A 20,660-nucleotide genomic window follows, 5' to 3' on the forward strand; every position below is an offset into this window, starting at 1 on the left:
TTGAAAAGAATTCACCAAACCTCAGGGAGCTCAGTTGCTGCGTGCTGTTTCGGCAGGAAACTGCCTTTCCTGGAAGTTGCAAGAACAATATACATTTTTTTAAGTGTTTACAGAGCACCAAGCCACCACTGGAAGCTCCAGGTAAAACTTAAAATGTGAACTAAGGTGCCTCTTGCATCTCAAGTTGACCATGTAACCACCAAAACCATCCACCCATCTCAGGGAGGTGACATATTGCAGAGGTTGGCTCAGAGAGTGCCAAACACAAGGCTGGTGTGTGGTCCAGGCCAGCATCTCAGATGGGGACCAGCCAAGGTTGATGACATAACACAGAAAGGTTCACAGCACAATGCTACCAGGACATGTGCAATTTGTGGGGCAGTTATAAATGTGCCTGCCCACCTGGCCACTTTTCTTAACAACTATGGAAAAGGACAGTACACATTCATGAAATACACTTTCGTAAACTTTCCCCAACAGTAGTTCTCAACCCTAGCTGTGTAATCCCACTTCTTTGGGAGCTTTGGAAGTGTTGAGTGCCTAACTATGGTTCAAGTCAGTCAGCATCTGCAGATCCAGGTATTTCAAATGCTGCCCAGGTGACTGTACATCACTGGCTCAGTGGAACTGGACAGGTCAGGTATGCGTGGAGTCAAAGGCCCTCAAGCCCTGAAATCTGACAGACTGAGAGGTTCAGATCCTGTCTCTATAACTCGCCAATTATAATATTTAACAAAGTATCTTACTATCAGTTTAACTTCTCTGTTTCCTTGTCTGGAAAGAGTCAATGATGCTAAAGTCAATGTTGGCTTCTAAAGATCAAATGTAAGAAAATAAAGGCCTATGTCACACTCAGACCTGCAATTTTTTAAAAAAAAATTATTTTCCTGCCCTTGGTTAGTAATGGGAAGCAATGGAGTCAAGGTTCTCAGAACTTCCTCCGATGTTTTTGTGCCATGGAGTTTTGTAACAAGGTTCTGGGTTGGATTCCTTACTCCCCCTGCTGTCTTCCTCTAGAATTCATTGACATTTGGTACCTGCAAGAAATGTGCTCATGTATTTCTCTTGCTTTCTGTTCTTGCAGCTGCCACAGAAGTGGCCTTTTCATTTGATGTGGGAAATGGGCCGGTGGAGATTGTGGTGAGGTCACCCTCCCCGCTCAACGATGACCAGTGGCACCGTGTCACGGCAGAGAGGAATGTCAAGCAGGCCAGCCTGCAGGTGGATCGGCTGCCCCAGCAGATCCGCAAGGCCCCCACAGAAGGTCACACCCGCCTGGAACTCTACAGCCAGCTGTTTGTTGGTGAGTCAAGGAAGGCAGTGGCTACTTGGCTTTGTTAGCTCTAGGAACCTTCACAATAAGTTGGGTGCTGGTGGCTGACACCTATAATCCTAGCTACTCAGAGGCTGAGATCTGAGGATCATGGTTTGAAGATAGCCCAGGCAAGTCCATGAGACTCTTGTCTCCAATTAACCAGCAAAAAGCCAGAAATGGAGCTGTGACTCAAGTGGCAGAGTGCCAGCCTTAAAAATATCTAAAGGACAGCACCCAGACCCTGAGTTTAAACCTCAGATACACACACACACACACACACACACACACACACACACTTCACAATGACAAACAAAAGGAAGTCTATGGAGGATTTTGAATGGGACTTTTCAGTGTCTATGCTTCTCATTTCCAAGACAGAATGGAATGAGGAAAATACTTCAGGAAAGTCTCATGGTTCTCAGCTGGGATGTCTCTCAGAATTCTGATATCTTCAACTTTAGGTTTATGCTTTTAAATTCTATGTGGAATTGTTTGATCATTCCAAACACCTAAAACTGTGGAAAGGGAAGGAAAGGAAGAAAAGGACCAAGGGACACAGGGAGAGGGGTGGGCTCTCCAAGTTCACGTTTGTTTCAAATGACAAAGATGGAGGAGGAAAGGAAATAGGAAGAAAATGAGCCAAGTTCAGATCTGCCTGAAATGCTCAATAGAAACTCTTTCTTTTCTTCATCCATCCTCCAAGGCAGAGAAGGATTTAGACCTTGCCTGGTATATAGTGTCCTTCAGTACTCAAAAGAGGTCTTTGAAACATTGCACAAAATCAGCCTGTAAACGAACTGGATCTAGCCCCATGACCTAAAACAACTCCAAGACAATATCTTCTGCTATGGAGCGTTGATTGTTCTAATTCTATTCATATTTTAGGAAATTAGAAACTTTTCCTCCATTGAACAAAAAGAAAGTAAGTTTGAAGGACTTTGCAGATACACAGCACCTTCAAGTCCCTCTCTGAGTTTCTGAGTGTTCATTGATCAATTCACTCAACTGTGTCGGTCTCCTACCAAGCAAAAACTAGTTGTGACCTAGTTGCTTTTCAATTCATTACACCTGCCAGCTGAGCTCTACCCTTGTGGTAGAGCCTCACCAAGGGTCAATTAATGCTAACAAGAGCCAGTCCCCATGGTCCCTTTCATTGCTGTACTGGTATACTTGACAAACATTAGAGAAGAAAGATAAAATTAGATAATCACTCCTCTCATGTGAGGTGAGCAGATTACAGGAGCAAGGTGCTACTCGGTGAGCCTTGAAAAGGGACTTAACTTGTTATCAACCATACTTTCCAGGGGGGGTGGAAAGAATGACAATGTTTGAAACAAAATATTACCCAATCTCAATGGAAACCCAGCCCTTGCTAATCCTTTCCTCAAGCGATAGGTCACAAAATGGCACGTTATTTTATATTAGCTAAACATCAGGTTCGTTGCTTCCTGCTGAGCATGGTGAATAAATTCAGTTCATCCATATGTCTTGCTTGCAAATACCATGTGACAAGTTCCTCCCTACATTCTACTGATGAAGAATAGCCCGGATGGGGGCTGGGAATATGGCCTAGTGGCAAGAGTGCTCCCCTTGTATACATGAAGCCCTGGGTTTGATTCCCCAGCACCACATATATAGGAAATGGCCAGAAGTGGCTCTGTGGCTCAAGTGGCAGAGTGCTAGCCTTGAGCAAGGAGAAGCCAGGAACAGTGCTCAGGCCCTGAGTCCAAGCCCCAGGACTGTCCAAAAGAAAAAAGAAAAAAAAATAGGCCAGATGTACTGGGTTTGCATCACAACAGGTCTCTACTTGGCTCAGCTTCTCATTTTCCTGGTTTTGTCCCTCACACAGAGAACCAACTTAGGCTTTATACCTTTCTGCCTCTGCCCACTTATAGCAGTCACCAGGAAGAACTCAAAAAGTCCTACTAGGATTATTAAATTAAAAGGGATAAGAATAGTATTTATTATAATCTTGGAAGGAATGTTTGTTCATTTAAAGAAAATGACCTGAAGCCTGGCACCAATGCCTAGCCATTCTGAAGACTGAGTTCTAGAGGACTATGGTTGAAGGCCCATCTTGGCAGAAAATCTGGTAGGTTAGGTTCTGTCTCCAGAGAACCAGCAAAAGTCAAGTTGGAGATGTGGCTTAAGTGTAAAGCACCAGCCTACCAAGCACAAGGCCCTGAGTCCAAAATCCCAGAACTGCCAAAAAATAAAAGATTACCAAAGGGTCACTTGTTAAAAGAAAGAAGAGAACTGAAGTCAGAATTCTCCAGTACAGGGAATGTAAGGAATGTGGAGAAAAGGCACATCTCAGAAAGAAGAATGAAGAGGAATGGAAAGAGGGAATACAGGAAAGTTAGAGAAGGTACCAGCACAGGAGAAGAGGAGGTTATGACTAGGCTGGCGCAAATAATATCAAAGACCACAATTTTTTTAAAGCAAAAGCAGAAAACCAGAAAAAAAAAATGTTTTTAGAATTCAGCAATTGAGAAGTCAGTTGATAACCTTGAAGAGAGAAGTTTCCAGACAGTGGGCTGATTTGATGAGTCAGTAACTTCTCTCCATTTGATAATAAAGGGTAAGTCTTAAGTTTATAATTCCTTGCTATCTGAGAAGTGGTCAGGGTTCATGTCTCCCAAACAAAAACTAGGTAAGCTACCTGACAGATGTTGTTCTGCAATAGAAGTCTACCCCAGAATAACTGGTTTGGAGCTTAATTTCTAGAACAACAAAAGTTCAATAGCTCTGAAGCCATCACCATGACCTCAATAAAGCTGCTAAGTATGCAAGCAACTGGGGTCTTTGTCTCAGCTCAACTCTAACAATAGCATCATTTCTAAGCAAATACTATCACCTCATTGAGTCTGTTTCCCCATCTGCCTAGTAAAAGAGTTACAGCCACCCAAATTTCCCTGAGCTTCAGACACTCTGATGACGGGCTGACTCATGGCTGAATGAGACCCAACCTGGGCTGCCAAGTGAACCAGTTTCCCGGTCAACACAGGCTTTGAATCCCATCCCCACCATCTCCAACGTGGAGACCACTGACACATCTCTCCACGTTTCTGTGCTAAACTGCTATAGAGTACCTGTGTCTTGGGATTAAATAAGGCATTCCATTCAAAGCACTCGGCACATTACTCATTTACAATGAGTAAAAGAAATCCTCATTTATTTTCTTCATATCCTCTGCTTTTTAGTCCCTTCCTCCTCTATCTAACACTCCTCTCCTCCTAAAGAAACACCCTCCAAATGGCATCTCTCTTCCTTCTCAAAATAATGACTTGAAGCTGGACACTAGAGGCTATAATCTTAGCTACTCCAGAGGCTGAGATCTGAGGATCATGGTTCGTATCCAGCCTGGGAAAGAAAGCCCAGGAGACTCTTCCGATTCATCACCAAGAAGCCCAAAGTATGGCTGTGTTTCAAGTGGTAGACTAGCACTGGCCTTGAGCACAAACAAAAGCTGAGGGACAGCACCCAGGCCCTGAGTTCAAGCCTCAAGACCAGCACAAAGTCATCAGAAAGTCCACCACACACCAGCACCCCACGGCAGCTGCGCCACGGACAGAGCTGCCCGGAAGCTCCACGAGCGTGCTGCAGAGAAGGAAGAGCTTTGACACAACTGAGGGCTGCATTGGGCTGAAGAGAGATCACGGCTTTGCACACAGAGTGGCTTCCAGGACAGGCCGGCCTCCACCACGCCCACCTCCTTCTCCAAATGAACCAGGAAAATACTGTTTTCATTCTACATCTAAAAATGAAATTAGAAGTTGTCATCCAGAAAGCGGTAGCCCCGGTCATTTGGCTGTGATCACCATCCAGCTATGATTCTGGTATAATCGAGAAGTAACAGATCTGTCTCAAAATTAAAACTGACACAAGAAGGGGGGAAAGGCAGTGGCTGGTGTTCTGAATGGCGGAGGAAACTTTTGTGTTCCATTTTTGATCCAAAATGAGGCATGAGCATATGCACGAGCTCGCTGGATGGGCTGTGGACCCCCGTGTACCGCACGGTGATCTGGTCCCTCCGCCAGCCTGGGTGCTCAGACCCCAGTCCTCCAGCATAGCCATGGGCCAGATTTTTCTTGGGATATGGAGAACAGCAAACATGCTTGTGCTCACTAACTAAGCATGAGTGACGCCAGGCTGGCCTGAGCCAAGCTCTCGGGCACAGTGATGTGCCAGAGCCGCTGTAGAGTCCTGGCAGCGAGGGTCTTGGTGGCAGCCTGTGAGAAAGAAGGTGTCTGTTAGGTCCACAGCCAAAAAGCCTGGCTGCTGTCCCAGGGCAGGGCTGGGAGTTGGTCAGCATGAGCCATAGAAGGGAGCTAAGCAGATAAAAACAAGTCGGCCCTTCAGGGCAGATGCTAGGACAGGGTCCATTTACAGCCAGCTAGACACAGGGAGGAGCATGTGACACTCTTGTGGGATGTCATTTAAGGAGGAAGCCAGAGTTCAACGATGCCAGGTTGCTTCAGAAAGCTCTGGGAAGACATCTAGCTCAAGAGAGAAGGCTAGGTCATCTCAGCGAAGGACAAATGCTTGGGCTCTGAGCGCTCACTTGGCTTGGAGAGCTTCTGTAATCTCCTGGAGGATAAAGTCTGTGCCACATGTGCTAGACGTAGCCCAAAGGAGTGAAGATTTATCCATTCAACATCCTTCTTCTATCTCCCAAATGGAGACTCACTGGGAACCCCTGTCTTAAGGAAAGAGGCTCCCTCCTTCTCTGACAGTTTATCTATTTGACCTTCCTCCCCTGTGTGGCAGCCTGAGTCTGGGGGGATGTGGAGATTTATTAAATGGACTTCCAAGCAAATGGAGATGAGAGTCTGGAACCGTTCCCTGAGCTAAGCTTGGCCAGCAGCCCCATGAAAGATCCCAGTTTCTTCCAACTCAATAACATGGCTTGTTTAGTCAGCTGTTCTTCAAACCTTCTGAATTCCAAAATCGTGGATGGGTAAGTTCAGTGCCATCTGAAATGCCGCGTGACTGGGAGCACTGAGAGAAAGTCAACATGGCAAAGAAAGGAAAGGGAATGCTAGTCATGGAGTATGCTCCAACTGTGGATAAACAGAATGGGCATTTCTCATGCATAAAAAGCAATACAATTAAATGATCAGAAATATAACCAAAAATATGTGCTTGCTCCTGTTTACCAACAAGCCTACCACAAGAACAGCAAGAGGACTGTGTAGTAGGCCCAGGGTGATACCTTTAGTCAAGTGTATTGCAAGCTTTACCTCATTTAATCCACACCAGAAACCTGAGAAAATATATACTACTGTTAGTTCCTGCTTAATTTGCACTGGCTAAGAAGTGAAGCTAATGATAAACTATATCAAACAGTAAATATTCACACACAGTGAGACCAAAGGATACTCTTATGGGAGGAACACAAAGACACAATGCTTCTCTGTTCATATAAAATACTATTTATGGAAATGAAAAAAAGAAGCTAGCGCAAGGTCATGTAAGCTAGCAAGGGATAAGATATTGAATCCAGAGACTCGGTACTTACCCATTCATATGGCAAAGCAAAGGTTGCACTGGACAGAGATGGACAGGTAGGAGGACTTCACTCAATGCCATTACAATCAGACCAGACCAAAGCTCAGTCTGAGGTTACACACACTGCAGCCACCAACAGGAGAGTTGTCTGTGGTAGTTGATTGGCTTGGAGTGTGTTACAATACACCTGGGGAAGTTCTTGAAGAGTTAGGATAGGAGAGATCACAGGCTGTGTTTGCTAATTAGATTTACTCCATCTTCATTTACTCTCATCTTCCTGAGTCTAGGTAATTTTACAATTCAGGGCAAGACAGCCTGAGGAAGTCAGAGCCAGCTCTCCCATGGAGACTGGGAGATAAGGTACCACCTGCTTCAATGTCTACATTGCAAAGAGTGGGTCAAAAGACTTAAAATAGTTTTACATCTCCAGGGGCAGAGAATGAAGTAGTATTTACTGTGCAAGTTTTCTAAAGGAAATGGTCTTAAAAAAGAGGTCAGGAAGAAGTCTGCTTCAAGTTCAGTCAATGTGAAAGTTGAGTCAGGATGTTTTAGCTCTCTTGGGCAGTCCACGTGAGGGACTGAGCTCAGACTGTGGCTTGGGTGACCTTTTGAATGTCTGGATAGATAGCTGTGTAGTGAACATCTGACAATGCATCAAAGAACCCATCCTAACAGACATTTGCACACCCCACTGCCCACCCCACCCCACCCCCCCCAGGAATCAATGCTCTCAGCAATGGCGTCCATGGTAGAAGAATGTACGAGGCAGGGCATGGAGGTCAGGCACAAGTCAGCCTGGCAGGTTTTCTTTGAAGCCCAGTGTCTCCATGCATCTTTGATAGCGAGAGTTTTGCTGTCACACTCAGAGATGGATTAGTAAGAGAGTTTCATGCAAAAGCACTTCTCTCTTCATCAGAAATGAAACTCCCCACTTGAGTGTTTACAATATAGAAAATACGATATGTCTATACATATCTTATTCTTCCTTCTTCTTCTTCTCTCCTCTCCTTCCTTTCCTTTTCTCTTTCTAGCTCTTGTGATAAATAAAAAAAAACCTTTACAAAGATTATCAAAGTTAATGTGGACCTCAAGTCTGAATCACATTCTTCTGGTCTCCTAGCCCTTGTCTTTGAGCAGCATTCCATGCACGTTCCTTGGAAATCTTGCCTTCTTTGGGTTATAGGGCACAATGCTCTCCTGCTTTTCCTCCCACCTCACTGGCCAGATGCATGGCCAGCAGTTTTTGCTGGAATTTACAGACCAGTGACCCTGAAATCTCTAGACGTCACTTATCTTGGGAACTCCAGCTCCATTTACTTAACTGTCTACTTAGGATCTTACTTCAGGTACCTTGTGGCAATCTCAGAAGACAATGGCAGGAAATAATCCTTGTTGCGGACCTCAAGTCTGCTCCCCCACCGTTCTTCCTCCTCTTTATAAACAGCAGCGCCATCTACCATTTTTGCTCTGGCTCCAAAATTCAATCTCTTTGAATTTCTTCTGTCCTTTCCTTTTTCTCTCTGCCTCATTACTCAGAAGCCAATAGTAAGCTGTGTGACTCTGCCTCTACGTTATACTGTCCTCTGTGGTCACAAGCCCTGCCCTCATCAAGATTACCATTGCAAATAGTTCCTAACTGATCCTCACCACCAGGAGATTTTGCTTGCCTATACCAAGCTTGTTTCTTCTTTGTAGCATTTGCACTGGCATTTCACCTATGTGAGATACTGCTGTGGTTATCACCAAGGCTTCTTCCTCTCATTGTCCCATCTTAGTACTGTAACACCCTTAGCTAGACCACCCAGTCTCTGCAGTGCAGTCATTCACCATTCTCAGCTCTCCTTAGGACTTGAAGATAGAGTACCTAGCAGCTGAGACCTAGAGTTATGGGGTCCAACTGACCCTATAGTATTGGCTGGGCAGCAGTGAATATTTGCCGAGTTAACAACTGAATGAGTGAGTGAATGAATATGAATATGAATGTGTTGATATTATTACTTCACTGAGTTAATACTCATATCAAAACTAGATCATCCCTTCTAGACAGAAAGCAAGGATACAAGGTTATCATTGCTCTACGAGGTAGTCATTATTACTTTCCTTGTTACCTAACTAGTAACTTCTTACCAGAAGCTGTTGCATGTTTGTTAATTGAATGCATTTTTATATGAGTAATTCCAGAAAAAGAAAACATCATTATGTTTTTAAAAAAAAAAAAGGAAGAAAACCAGATAATCCTATCTCTAAAGCAAGAAGGTATTTTTCTATACAATCTTTCCTCAATTTTTTGTCTTAAAATGTAATCTTTGGCCAAGCAAAGTGGCTCACACCTGTAATCCTTAATATTCAGGAGTCTGAGATATGTGCATCGTGCTTTGAATGCAGCCAGGGCAGGAAAGTCTGTGTGACTCTTATCTCCAACTAACCAATAAAAAGCCAGAAGTGGAGCTATGGCTCTGAAGTGCCAGACTTTGAAGTCAGACCCCACTTTACCACGTGAACCTGAGATAAGCAGGCCCTGTGAGCAAACCCAGAACAAGCTTATTAGGGTCCAGCCAGTCTAGAACTCTAACCGCTGGAAATGCTTAACTCTGACTGCCCCCAAAATGCCTCAAACCCTGAGCCAATCAGATTTGTACCTGTGTCCTAATCTTGCTTGCTTGAACACCTGATTGTTGTAACTTTGTTTTTTGCCTTTATAAGCCCTGTGTAATCACAGCTCAGGGCTTCCTCCTAACCTCCACTGTGTCGGTGAGTAGGACGTGGCCCGAGTTGCAGCTTGCTTAAATAAAGCCTTGCCTTGCTTTTGCATTTCGGAACGTCTGAGTCTCGGTGGCCTTCTTGGTGGTCATTTTGCGACTTGGCACAACAGCTCAATGGTAGAGTGCTAGGCTTGAACAAAAGAGCTCAGGGACAGCACCCAGGCCTTGAGCTCAAGCCCCAAGAGCAGCACCAAAAACAAAGTGATATTTACCATCTCTGGAAATATCCTTTTCATTAAGTCTCATAGACTAACCTAATCAAAGCCCAAACAAAAAGTTAAAAGTCAAAATACTATGAAAGACAGCTTCTTAGATTAGTCTAGACCTTGAATGAATATAGTTTTCAATCTCTCTGATATCAAACTGAGGTCTTTCCTGTTTGGCAGTAGCTGAGACCTTAAGGCCAAGTTGCTGCCTGGCTCCTGAGTAACTGCACTCCTACATAGAGACAGGAAATGATGGCATGATTAGAAACCATTGCTATAAGCCAAATGAATTAAATGGCTTGCTAGATAAACTCAAGTGAGAAAATAACTAAATGACCAATTAACTGTATCAAAGCACAAATGCAGATAAATTGAAGAAGCCTTCCATTAAATGTTTCTCACACCTTTGTAGCTGTTCAGGGAGATTACCAATGTTGATATTCCTTTTTTAACCTAGCCTTTGTTCACCAAACTCTGCCAGGCTGCGGCCTGAGTCCTTCGCACCCTGCTCCACAGAACTGCAAACTACAGGCCAGGATGGCACTCCCCTCCTGGGCATGGCCATGTGAGTCTCCTCCCCTTCACTCTTCAGTGATCAAAACTCGATCAACTTTTGCCATGTCTGCTCTCCATTTTCCAGGGAGCTAAGAGTTTTCACAAATGAACCAAATAACGGTGGGCATGTGTTTTACTCCTCTTTTGTTCTCATATGCTCCAAACACAATCAAATTGACAGTATTCTCTAAACCTTTCCTGAATCTCAACTACCCATGTCCACAGACAGCTGAGCTCGTCATTTCCAAGGCAGAGGTTGCGTGTATAGAGACAGCTAGAGGAATATCCTGAACTTAGAATGAGGAACTCATGGGCCATGGAATCAAAGCTCCAGCAGATCTGAATTTCCACTGTAATCTTCTAACAGAGACTGGAATGCTCTGACCCAGAGAAAACATTGCATGTAAAGGGGCTGGTTTTGGTGTCAATATGGGGGGAAAAGTCATCGAGTTTATTAAATAATTTAGGACGGTTTTTTTATTCTTCCAAAAATGGCTCCATAAAACTTCATGATAATAAATGTAAACTGCCATACAGAAAAAGATTATAGAGCCAAGTGTAGTGGCATGAGTTTCGTGTGTGTGTGTGTGATAATTACTGATTTACTGGTTATCTGGATGCCCAACTTCAATAGATGCTGCTCTTAACCTACCAGTTTCTGGTGATCAACTCAAATTTTACTCCACTGAATTTCTAACAATAGTTCCACCCAGGGTATTTGTGTGCAATACAAAATATTTTGCTAGTTCAAGGCATCTGTGATCTTTTCAATTTATTATTCCTATTCCATTATGTAATTTCCATCTTTATTCTCTGTAATTTCTTTCATCTTATCATTTGGTTTTTGCTCTGGAAACCACCATGCAAGCCTTTGTAGTAATTATTTGCCTGGTATTTATTGTCTAGGCATTTGTGATTTTTGTCTAAATGTGTCTCTTAAGTACCATATTGCTGAATCTTGGAAAAATCCAATTTGAAAATGTCATTATTCATTGATTAAAAACTACAGTTGTCATTTTTATTTTTGCTTTTCTCTTCATGTATTTTTATTTACTATGTTCTGTTTGCCTCGCAATCTATTTTCCATTAAGAAATTGAACATTACTCAGTACTGAGAGGAAAGTTGGACGTTCTACCTTCATTTCTCTGGCAGCCACACCTAATGTACTAAAAAACTCTTGCTTGTGCTTTTTGTGTTGGTTGGTTGGTTTGTGTGCAAGGTAGGGTCTTGCTATGTGATCCAGGGTAGTCTTGAACCCTTGATGCTCTTGTCCCAACCTTTAAAGACTGTCGGGCTCGGGTTGCCTCCCCTGGCGTGGGGACTAAGGCTCTGCTATGCTTCTCACAGCTCCCTTTCTCACCCTCTCCCCTGGTCACCCAACCCGCAGGTAAGGCCAGGGTGGAGTGGGGGAGTCAGCACTGACCTCACGTGCACGCGGCCTAATGAGAACGCTTACCTCCTTACCAGTAAAGAAAGCCAAGCATACGCAGGTCTCGAAGAAGCTTCAAGAGCTATCTGATTTATTAAGGTGGGGGCAAGGACTAATGATAGGAAGAGAAGAGAGAAGGCGATTGGCCAGGACACTGATAGGCTACGAGTTTACCATATGACCCCCTCATGAGCTAACGTCACTCGAAAGCACCATGCCAGGGAGAGACTGGGGGCGCATGGGCTGGCAAGAAAGTTGGGGGCTGTTTGCAAAGCTGGTTCTTCTGGTTCTGGACCCAGAGAATTGTGGCCTGCTTCCGCATTCCCCAGGGCTGGGGGAAGGGCGGCGTCTCGGGTGCGCTCTCCAATGCCCTTAACCTGAGGTCTATAAGGCTGAATGAACCCCAACAAAAGACTACACCACACCTGCCATGCTGATAGTATCTATAGTTTCAATTGTAGAATATTACAAATACAGTTATTCACAAGTACTTATGATACACAAATAGTTAAGTGTCTCATTTTACTTGATCTTACTTCCCATACCTTCTTTTTTTCAATCTTTTATTATCTTTAAGTAGTTGTATAGAGGAGGTTCCACTTAACAAAGCAATTTATGAATGCAATACATCTTGATCAGTGTCAGCCCTTTCAACATTCTCACCCACCTTTGACCCACCCCTTCCCTTTTTTTCTCAGTTTCTCGGTAAATACAAGGAATTCTTGACTACATTCTCTCCCTTTTCTTCCTTTCATTCATCTACTTCTCGCCTCTTGGTCCCGCCCCCTCTCTTGGACATACCCATTTCCTGGTGTAGATTTTGTTGGGCTTTGACTTAGTCTTTCTAAAAGAAATTATACTATTTGAGCTCCCATGGAGTTATTGTTGTTGGAACTTCAAAAGGTTTTACCTGGGAGTTACAGCTTAACATGTGCATCTAAGTGTCCAGTGCCTTCATTCAGTCACCTCTTCCTCCATTCTCCCCCATCCTATCTGTTCCCTCTCATCTCCCCATCCATCTCACATTTCCCACTTCCGTTATCACATATGTACATTGAGTATTCTTGCTAGAGTCCCAGATTCATTTCCCTTTTTACTTGGTTTGATCCCCAGCACTGCAAAACTTAACCAATTAATTAATTTAAAAAAAAAAAAACTTCCTGGATGAATCTTCCAGAGTCCTTGCTGACTACAAATATCTTTACTGGTTCCCATGTTGAGATCAACACCTTGAAGATATTAAGCCAATGTTGCCATTGAGATGTTTGACTTAGTTGCATTAGTATTCAAGTTTTTAATCTCTGAAAGTTTTCAGGAACAGAAACATGGCTAATTTCAGCTTTCTGACAAGGGCTTGGAGGCCTCTGGAGACCATGAGTCTCTTTGTCAATCTGGAAAGGCCTATGTCTGTCTCCAAGAATGTCCCACACGATTAAACACAACATAAGAATTTAGAAAATAAGTCAAATATAAGTGAAATCAAATTCTCAAATTATAGAAAAACACCAGATTTCTAGTAATATAGAGTAGTTATATGCATTGTTTTGGTATTAGGTGCTTCAAATACCAATAGCTAGTGTCAAGTTTAATAACTACCATAAATTCAAATTAATCATCATGACAAGGATTTTTTTAAATCATCAGCTGCAATGTAATATGAAAATACCACTTATTTCTCTTGACCACAGTCTTATTGGTACTAATACTACTGAAGATTTCCCTACCTTCCTACTTGAAGGAAATTGGAATCTTTTTATATGTTGGTGAGGCAATCTCCACCCAGGTTCTCATGAACTGAGTCCTGCAGGTGGCTTTCTGTGAGGTGTCTCGGGTTAAGATCCACAGATTACCTCTGAAGACCTTGTTTTGCTTTTTCTAATCTACACCATTTAAGACTGTGTAAGGGGCTGGGGATATGGCCTAGTGGCAAGAGTGCCTGCCTCATATACATGAGGCCCTGGGTTCAATTCCCCAGCACCACATATACGGAAAATGGCCAGAAGTGGCGCTGTGGCTCAAGTGGCAGAGTGCTAACCTTGAGCAAAACAAAGCCAGGGACAGTGCTCAGGCCCTGAGTCTAAGCCCCAGGACTGGCCCAAAAAAAAAAAAAAAAAAAGACTGTGTAAGCTCCTTCTATGTAGATTGCTTATTCTAGAACATTCTAGATTATTATTTCTTCAAGCAGTTCCTTAGCTGGGCTTCCTACTTTTCTCCTTTTTTCCTGTGGTTGTCATAATGCACATGGTGACACTTCTACCTGTACCCTCCATAGTTTGTTCATTCTTTGCCCTTTCCTATGACCTTTCAGGAGAGCTTTTGACTCATTACTCCAAACCACTGAACATGTTCTTCAGTTCTATACCTATATTGCCATTCAACCCCTCCAAGGCCATCTTTATTTCAATAATTATAATGTATTTTATTTCAGTATCTCCAACCAACTCCTATTCACAGTAACTCCTCCTCATTGACCCATGTTTTCAGTAGCATGAAGGTATCATTATGCTACTGTTGCAACTTCTTGTCACTACGGTAATTAAGATGTCTGCTATGCTAATGTTACTTTCTCTGCTGTGCCCTCATTGGTTCTCTCTCTGCTGCTACAGGAGCCTCAGTGTTGCTTACCTTTCATGGCGCCTGCTGTCCTCAGAGGTCAGAGCATGTTTTCCTCTGAGCTCAGCTTTATTCTCTTGAGATTACCAAATTCCTTCCCTACTGTTGTCCATCTCTCTGCTGTAGATGTAGCTACAGAATTGGTATGGGAAAGAAACATTTGCCTCAGGACGTGGAACTTCTAATCTTCTATCTGTCTCAACCTGTTCCCACCTTTCCACCTTGCACATCCCTCACTCACCAACACATACACATCACTTCAAAGTCCTCATTCCCACTCAGGGCCGGGCAGCCATCTTCTGCTTTGATGGACTCATGTCAATGGTTTAGCTATAGCTAGGCATATTCTCTCATTACCCCCTATCCTTGGTAATATCTCATTACTGCATTGAAGTGTCTGTCTCCAACAGAAGCAAATTCAATAGCCTTGTACTATCTTATTTTTTTTTCTTGGACTTTCTGTATAACTTAACATCATCCTTGAAATCCCAACCTCAAAATATTCTGTTCTCTCAGCCTCTTTGCTGACTCCCTGTTTGCCTTCTCAGTGACCAGGCTTCTCCTCTTTTTCTCTGCCCTCTTGGCCATGGAGAGCCCATGCATTCATGAGGGTTGGTTGTCAGAGTTTTGCCGAGTCCTCCTAGCACCACCAATTTTGCTCAAATATTAATCAATCTGTCGGTATTTTCCATACCTATGCACCCCCATATCAGATGTAGGAGAAGAGCAAGCTTCCTCAGACGCCGACCTCCACGTGCAGATGCAGCCACAGAATAGGTGCTGTACAGGCTGACATGGCCTGGCCACGCTGAATCCAGCACTGGAACACTGAACACGTTAACTCCTCTGATCTCAATGTCCTCGTCTATAAAATAGAGATCACCATAATACTTATCTCTGAGATACTTAGCTCCACGATGTGTGAAATTATGGAATCATGCCTGGTATAGCTAATATGATTTTACTTTTTGAGATTGCTACTGTTTTCTCCTGTTTGTTTTACCTCCAGAACGTCTTAGCTCCATCCTCATTGCAGAAGAATTCACATTTAAATGCCTGAAAACATTTTCTGCTCTTGGAAACTTGGGATTCCTTCTGTCTTTGCTTTGAAATTTCCTAGTTTAATAGTTAGCAGTTATGTCCACTGCATGTTCTTTTCCTCTGAGGACATAAGAAGATCCATGTGGCAACAATCAACTAAAAATTTCCATGCTATTGAATGAAATTATGAATAAGCACTCAGGAACATTATCTGAAAATGTGGTTCTCCAAGACCAATATAAAAGGCTTCATTCCATGTATGCCTTTTGATATCGAGTTGAGAGAAACATCACCTATTGGTGCTTGTCAGTCACACTGCTCTGTGTGGAAGAATGAGGACCAGTTTCCTTTAACTCCTTCCGCCATCCCATTCTGGGGTTCTCAGCTTATCCAGAGATTTCAGGCTTCTAATTGACAACCTTCAGAACGAAAGCAGTGCCTAGTTACTTGCAACGAATGAGTCCCTGTAAGATGTATGTTGTGTCTACTGATGTTACATGCAAGGAGACTGAGCTCCAAGGAAGACCTTGAAAGATCACACGGCCAGGGAACACAGAACCAATAAGGAGAGAGCATCCTACAACCCCTGCCATCTTGTCTCCTTCCCCTCCCCACTTCTTCCTCACCTGCAGGGCAGCCCCCCTTTCCCTCCTTGACGTGGAGCCCTCTCTTCTTGAAGGTGATCCTCTGTCCTCCTTCTGTCCGTGGGGCCTATCCTAACTGCCCTACTCAGAGTCCCAACCTCCTCTCTCCAACTCCAGAGCCCACTGAACTCCCCTTGATTATCTCTCCCATAATAGTTGCCCCCTTCTAACTCATGGAAGATTTGGTTTACTTATTGAGTTTATTGTTAAAGTTCTCCAACCCCACCCTCTGCAAGATCATATGATCTACGAGGACAAGACCATATGATCTACAAGGACACAAGCTTTTCATGGGGATGAGATAAAGGAACAAAACATTTTTTTAAAGGGTCAGGTCCAAGGGTGTGAACCATCACTCTTAAAATTGTCCTGTGATTGAACTTAGCTCTTAAGAATACTAAGTCTAAGTTTGAGAACAGTGTTTGTTTTTATTTAACAATTCCCCCTGATAAATGCTGTCACCCTTTCCTTTAGTACAATATCTGACTATTTTGCCCCAATCTTCCATGTATTTGGTGGTGGTATTCATCATTATGGGTAGTTATGGCATTTTCATAATTAATCTTTAATTGCAACACTTGCATAGCATTTCACATGAAAAAAAATGATATCCAAATTAAAGCCACATCTCACCTTGGGTAATTACCACAGGTATGACTAATGCGTGTGACGCCCATGCATGGCAGGGGGCTCTCTCCGATGACAATATGTTGGTTTTCTAATTAACAAAGGTTAAGTAGCATTTTTGCTTGAGGACCTATAATTTAAACTTCTGACATTTGGCACTGAGAAAGATTTCTACAAGGCAATAAGTTGGACTCAAATAACTTTCACTGGTTCTGGTGCATTAACATCTCTTGCATAATAAGTAAAGACCATTTTCGGGATAAAAGATTTTACTTCTTATCAAGTAGATCAGAAAAAGTACTTTCCAGCTCACTGATCCATTGAAACAAACCAGGAGCCATCTAAGGAAGAAAATAGCTTAACTTATTTAGTTTTGAGAGCAATGGCATTCTATTCACCTGCTTTATAAATTAAGAAGAGAAGGTTAAAAACTTTATATAGCTTAGTGAATGGAACAAATACAAATTACACTATAACCATATATTGTGGTTAGTTGTGGTTTTTTTTTTTAAGGAAAAAAAGCCAGGCACTGGAGCTCACACCTGTAATCCTAGTTACATAGAAGGCTGAGATCTGAGGATCATGATCCAAAGCCAGCCCAGGCAGGAACGTCTGTGAGACTCTTATCTCCAATTTACCACCCGAAAACCGGAAGTAGAGCTGTGGCTCAAGTAGTAGAGCACTTTGCCTTGAACCAAAGAAATTCAGGGACAGCATCCATGCCCTGAGTTCAAGTCCTAGACTGGCAAAGAGAGAGAGAGACAGACAGACAGACAGACAGGGGCAGAGACAGAGATATGTATCACAAGAAAGAAAAAGAAATTTAAGAGAAACTGAGCATCATTTTCTGAAATACAAAGAGGGAGATGCAAAGGGAAGCGGAAACTTCATAAATCATGGGCAAGACCAATTTAGAACTGTAAGAACTGAAATGTCACCCAGTCCTGCCCCCTTTGTTCTGGGTGGGAAGTGTGGTGTTGAGAGAGATTCAGCCATGTGATGAAAACCACTCGACTAAAGCAGTCAACGATGCTCCTTGAGAGGAATACACAAACACAGAGGAGGCAGGCAGATAGAGATGTAGAGCCCCAAAAGGAGCTAAGACAGAGACAGGTAGCACGGAAACTGGGCTGCTACCCATCATCCCTACAGAATGAGCACACTCGGGAGACATAAATACATACACTATACATATACTGTGCTATTCACCAGACCATGCTAAGTTTATGTCTTAATGATAGAATCAAGACATGATCTAATCTGGATTTATTCGCTCTGCTAAGTGGCTCTCTTAAAATTTCTGTTCCATGTCAAATTAACATTCATTTAAAGAATCCTTTTAAGATCTCTCCAACCTCTGCCATTGCTGAGGATCCATTAAGTAAAAATTATTTTCCTATTAAAACAAGGTGGGGTAGGGAGAATGCAGTTAAGAATTCGATGTATATCCTACAAAATGAACAACAGTAAGGGAAGGGATAGGGTGGGAGGGAGGGATGAGAACGTTAAAAGCCGTGACACTGATCAAGATGCATTGTATTCATTAACTGCTTTGTTGAATGGCAACTTCTTTATACAACTCCTTAAAGATTATTTTTTAAAGACCTAGAGAAGCCAGGTGATGGTGGCTCACGCCTATAATCCTAGCTATTCAGGAGGCTGAGAGCAGAGGCTCAAGGTTCAAAGCCAGCCTAGGCAAGAAAGTGTGTGAGACTCTTCTCTCCAGTTAACCACCAGAAAACCAGCAGGAGAGCTGTGGCTCAAAGTGGTAGCGCGTTAGCCTTCACTAAAAGAGCTCAGGGATAGTGGCCAGCCCCCAAGGCCATGTTCTACAACCAATAAGAACAAAACAAAACTAACAAAAAGGACCTAAAGAAGTAAAATCTCAAAAATAGTAGAAGAGGGCTGGGAATGTGGCCTAGTGGTAAAGTGCTCACCTAGTATACATGAAGCCCTGGGTTCAATTCCTCAGCACCACATATATAGAAAAAGCTGAAAGTGGCGCTGTGGCTCAAGTGGTAGAGTGCTAGCCTTGAGCAAAAAGAAGCCAGGGACAGTGCTCAGGCCCTGAGTTCAAGCCCCAGGACTGGCAAAAAAAAAAATGAAAATATAGCTGAACAATAATATTAATTTAGATTAGAGAATATCTTTATAAGTCTCATATCAAAGGCAAAAATTGTTCAAATGGATTTAACCAATTGAAACCTCAGATGGAAAAAGGAAGCACCATATGTAAGTTAAATGATATAAACATGACAGATATAACTATAAAAGTTATTAGTAAGAAATATACCATCTCTAATCCCCTTTCCAAACCAGAACATAAATCATCAATTAAAAATAAAAATATAAGCCAGCCTCTGGAAGCTCAATCCTGTAATCCTAGTTATACCATGAGATCTAAGGACTGAGTTTAAAGCCAAACTGAGACTGTGATCTCCAATTGAGTACCTAAAAGCCAGAAATGAAAGTGTGGTTCAAGTGGTACGGTGCCAGCCTTGAGAGAAAAAGGCGAAGAGACAGCACCCTGGATGTGAGTTCAATCCCCAGTACCAGCACATGCGCGCGTGCGCGCACACACACACACACACACACACACACACACACAGAATGGAGAAAATATAAAAAGGATCTGACTCTCAGTAGGTAAATTAAAATAACAAACTCTTTGTCCTTTCATTCAGTTGAACTGACATAAATTCAAGCGACTATGGCTCAGTGTCAGAACTGATATGGAGGAAGTGGTTATTTTATTCCACTGGTGAAATATAGATTGGTCTGTTCTTTTCAGAGGAAAACTTATTTCAAATGTCTTCAAAATGTTTATGTCTTTGTGCCCAGGAAAACATATAATGGGAAGTATAATTAATTATTTCTAAGGGATTAACTTTAACAAAAACCTAGATAAGTAGGCCAGGTTTTTAATATACATATATATGTGGGGAGCATATTAGTACACTATCATACAAAACAAAAATTGGAAAAAACGTTCAAGTCCACAGTAATGGAGGAGCAAAACAAGCAATGGTGCCTTCACAAAAGCGGAAGCTGTGCAAATATTAAACTAGATGTTCTGGTTGTGCTTATATTACTTGGGAAACATTTCATGATGCATTAATACAAAAAGCCAATGTGAGAATGTGTGTATTGTTGTCCAAAGAAATGGGACATAGATGAACATAGAAAAGTTTGTTCCCTAAAAATAGAAGTATTTTGTATCTGAATAATATCACACTTCTCTTTTGCATTTTGATTATTGGCAGGTTAATGGCTTCCACAATGCATAAGTAGTATATTGATAATCAAGCAAAAAAAAGGGGAGGATAACTAGAAACAATGTTGTAAAGTGTTTCCCTATTTTGATAAGATATATTTGTCTAAGTTGATTAGTAGGTAAAATTCAAATGCCTATGCCTTTATGTAGAAGGTCTTTCAGAAAACCCATACTGTAAGTACAAAAGCCATGATGGTTAAAATGAAAGAAACCAGATTGAAACTCTAAAATATAAAGAGTGATGACAGGTTTGAAAGTCTTCCAAAATCAGACAGGGGCCATAATTCTCCTCAGCACAGAGGTGTGAAGCCGGGCAGGCAGACAGATGGTAAAATGGGAACTTCTTCAAAGCACTTGTTTTTAATCACTTCTTTTGCCTTCTACTATCTCATAGCTTTGATCCAAAAAAGGCATTGGACTGTCTTCAATGAATCCAGGACTCAATGTTTTATTTTAAAATAATAAAATAAAATGCTCCCTGGAGTATAGCTATTTAAATCAATGCCGTGCCCAGTAAGAGCAGGTACAAGGCTTGGGTTTAAAAAGAGACAAGAGAAGGATTTGTTTGCCATTCTATTCACTGATGAGAACTTATGGGTACAGCAGATGCTGGTACCTCCAGGGCCTGAAGCCTTTGATCCATCTGTCTTCCGGCTGAGTCCACTAGGCTGTGCTCAGGATA

At 42.5% G+C, this 20,660-nt stretch overlaps 1 protein-coding gene across 1 annotated transcript in view; it reads left to right on the forward strand.

Moving 5' to 3' along the window:
• Cntnap2 (contactin associated protein 2) overlaps nt 1–20,660 on the forward strand; it is a 1,597,185-nt gene that overhangs the window by 1,418,361 nt on the left and 158,164 nt on the right. Inside the window, exon 17 of the mRNA XM_048340407.1 lies at nt 1,085–1,303. Within this exon, the coding sequence (XP_048196364.1) occupies nt 1,085–1,303 (219 nt within the window). The remainder of the gene's footprint in view (nt 1–1,084; nt 1,304–20,660) is intronic.

The sequence above is a fragment of the Perognathus longimembris genome, chromosome 2 (genome assembly GCF_023159225.1).
Source record: "Perognathus longimembris pacificus isolate PPM17 chromosome 2, ASM2315922v1, whole genome shotgun sequence".
Classification (NCBI taxonomy): Eukaryota; Metazoa; Chordata; class Mammalia; order Rodentia; family Heteromyidae; genus Perognathus; species Perognathus longimembris.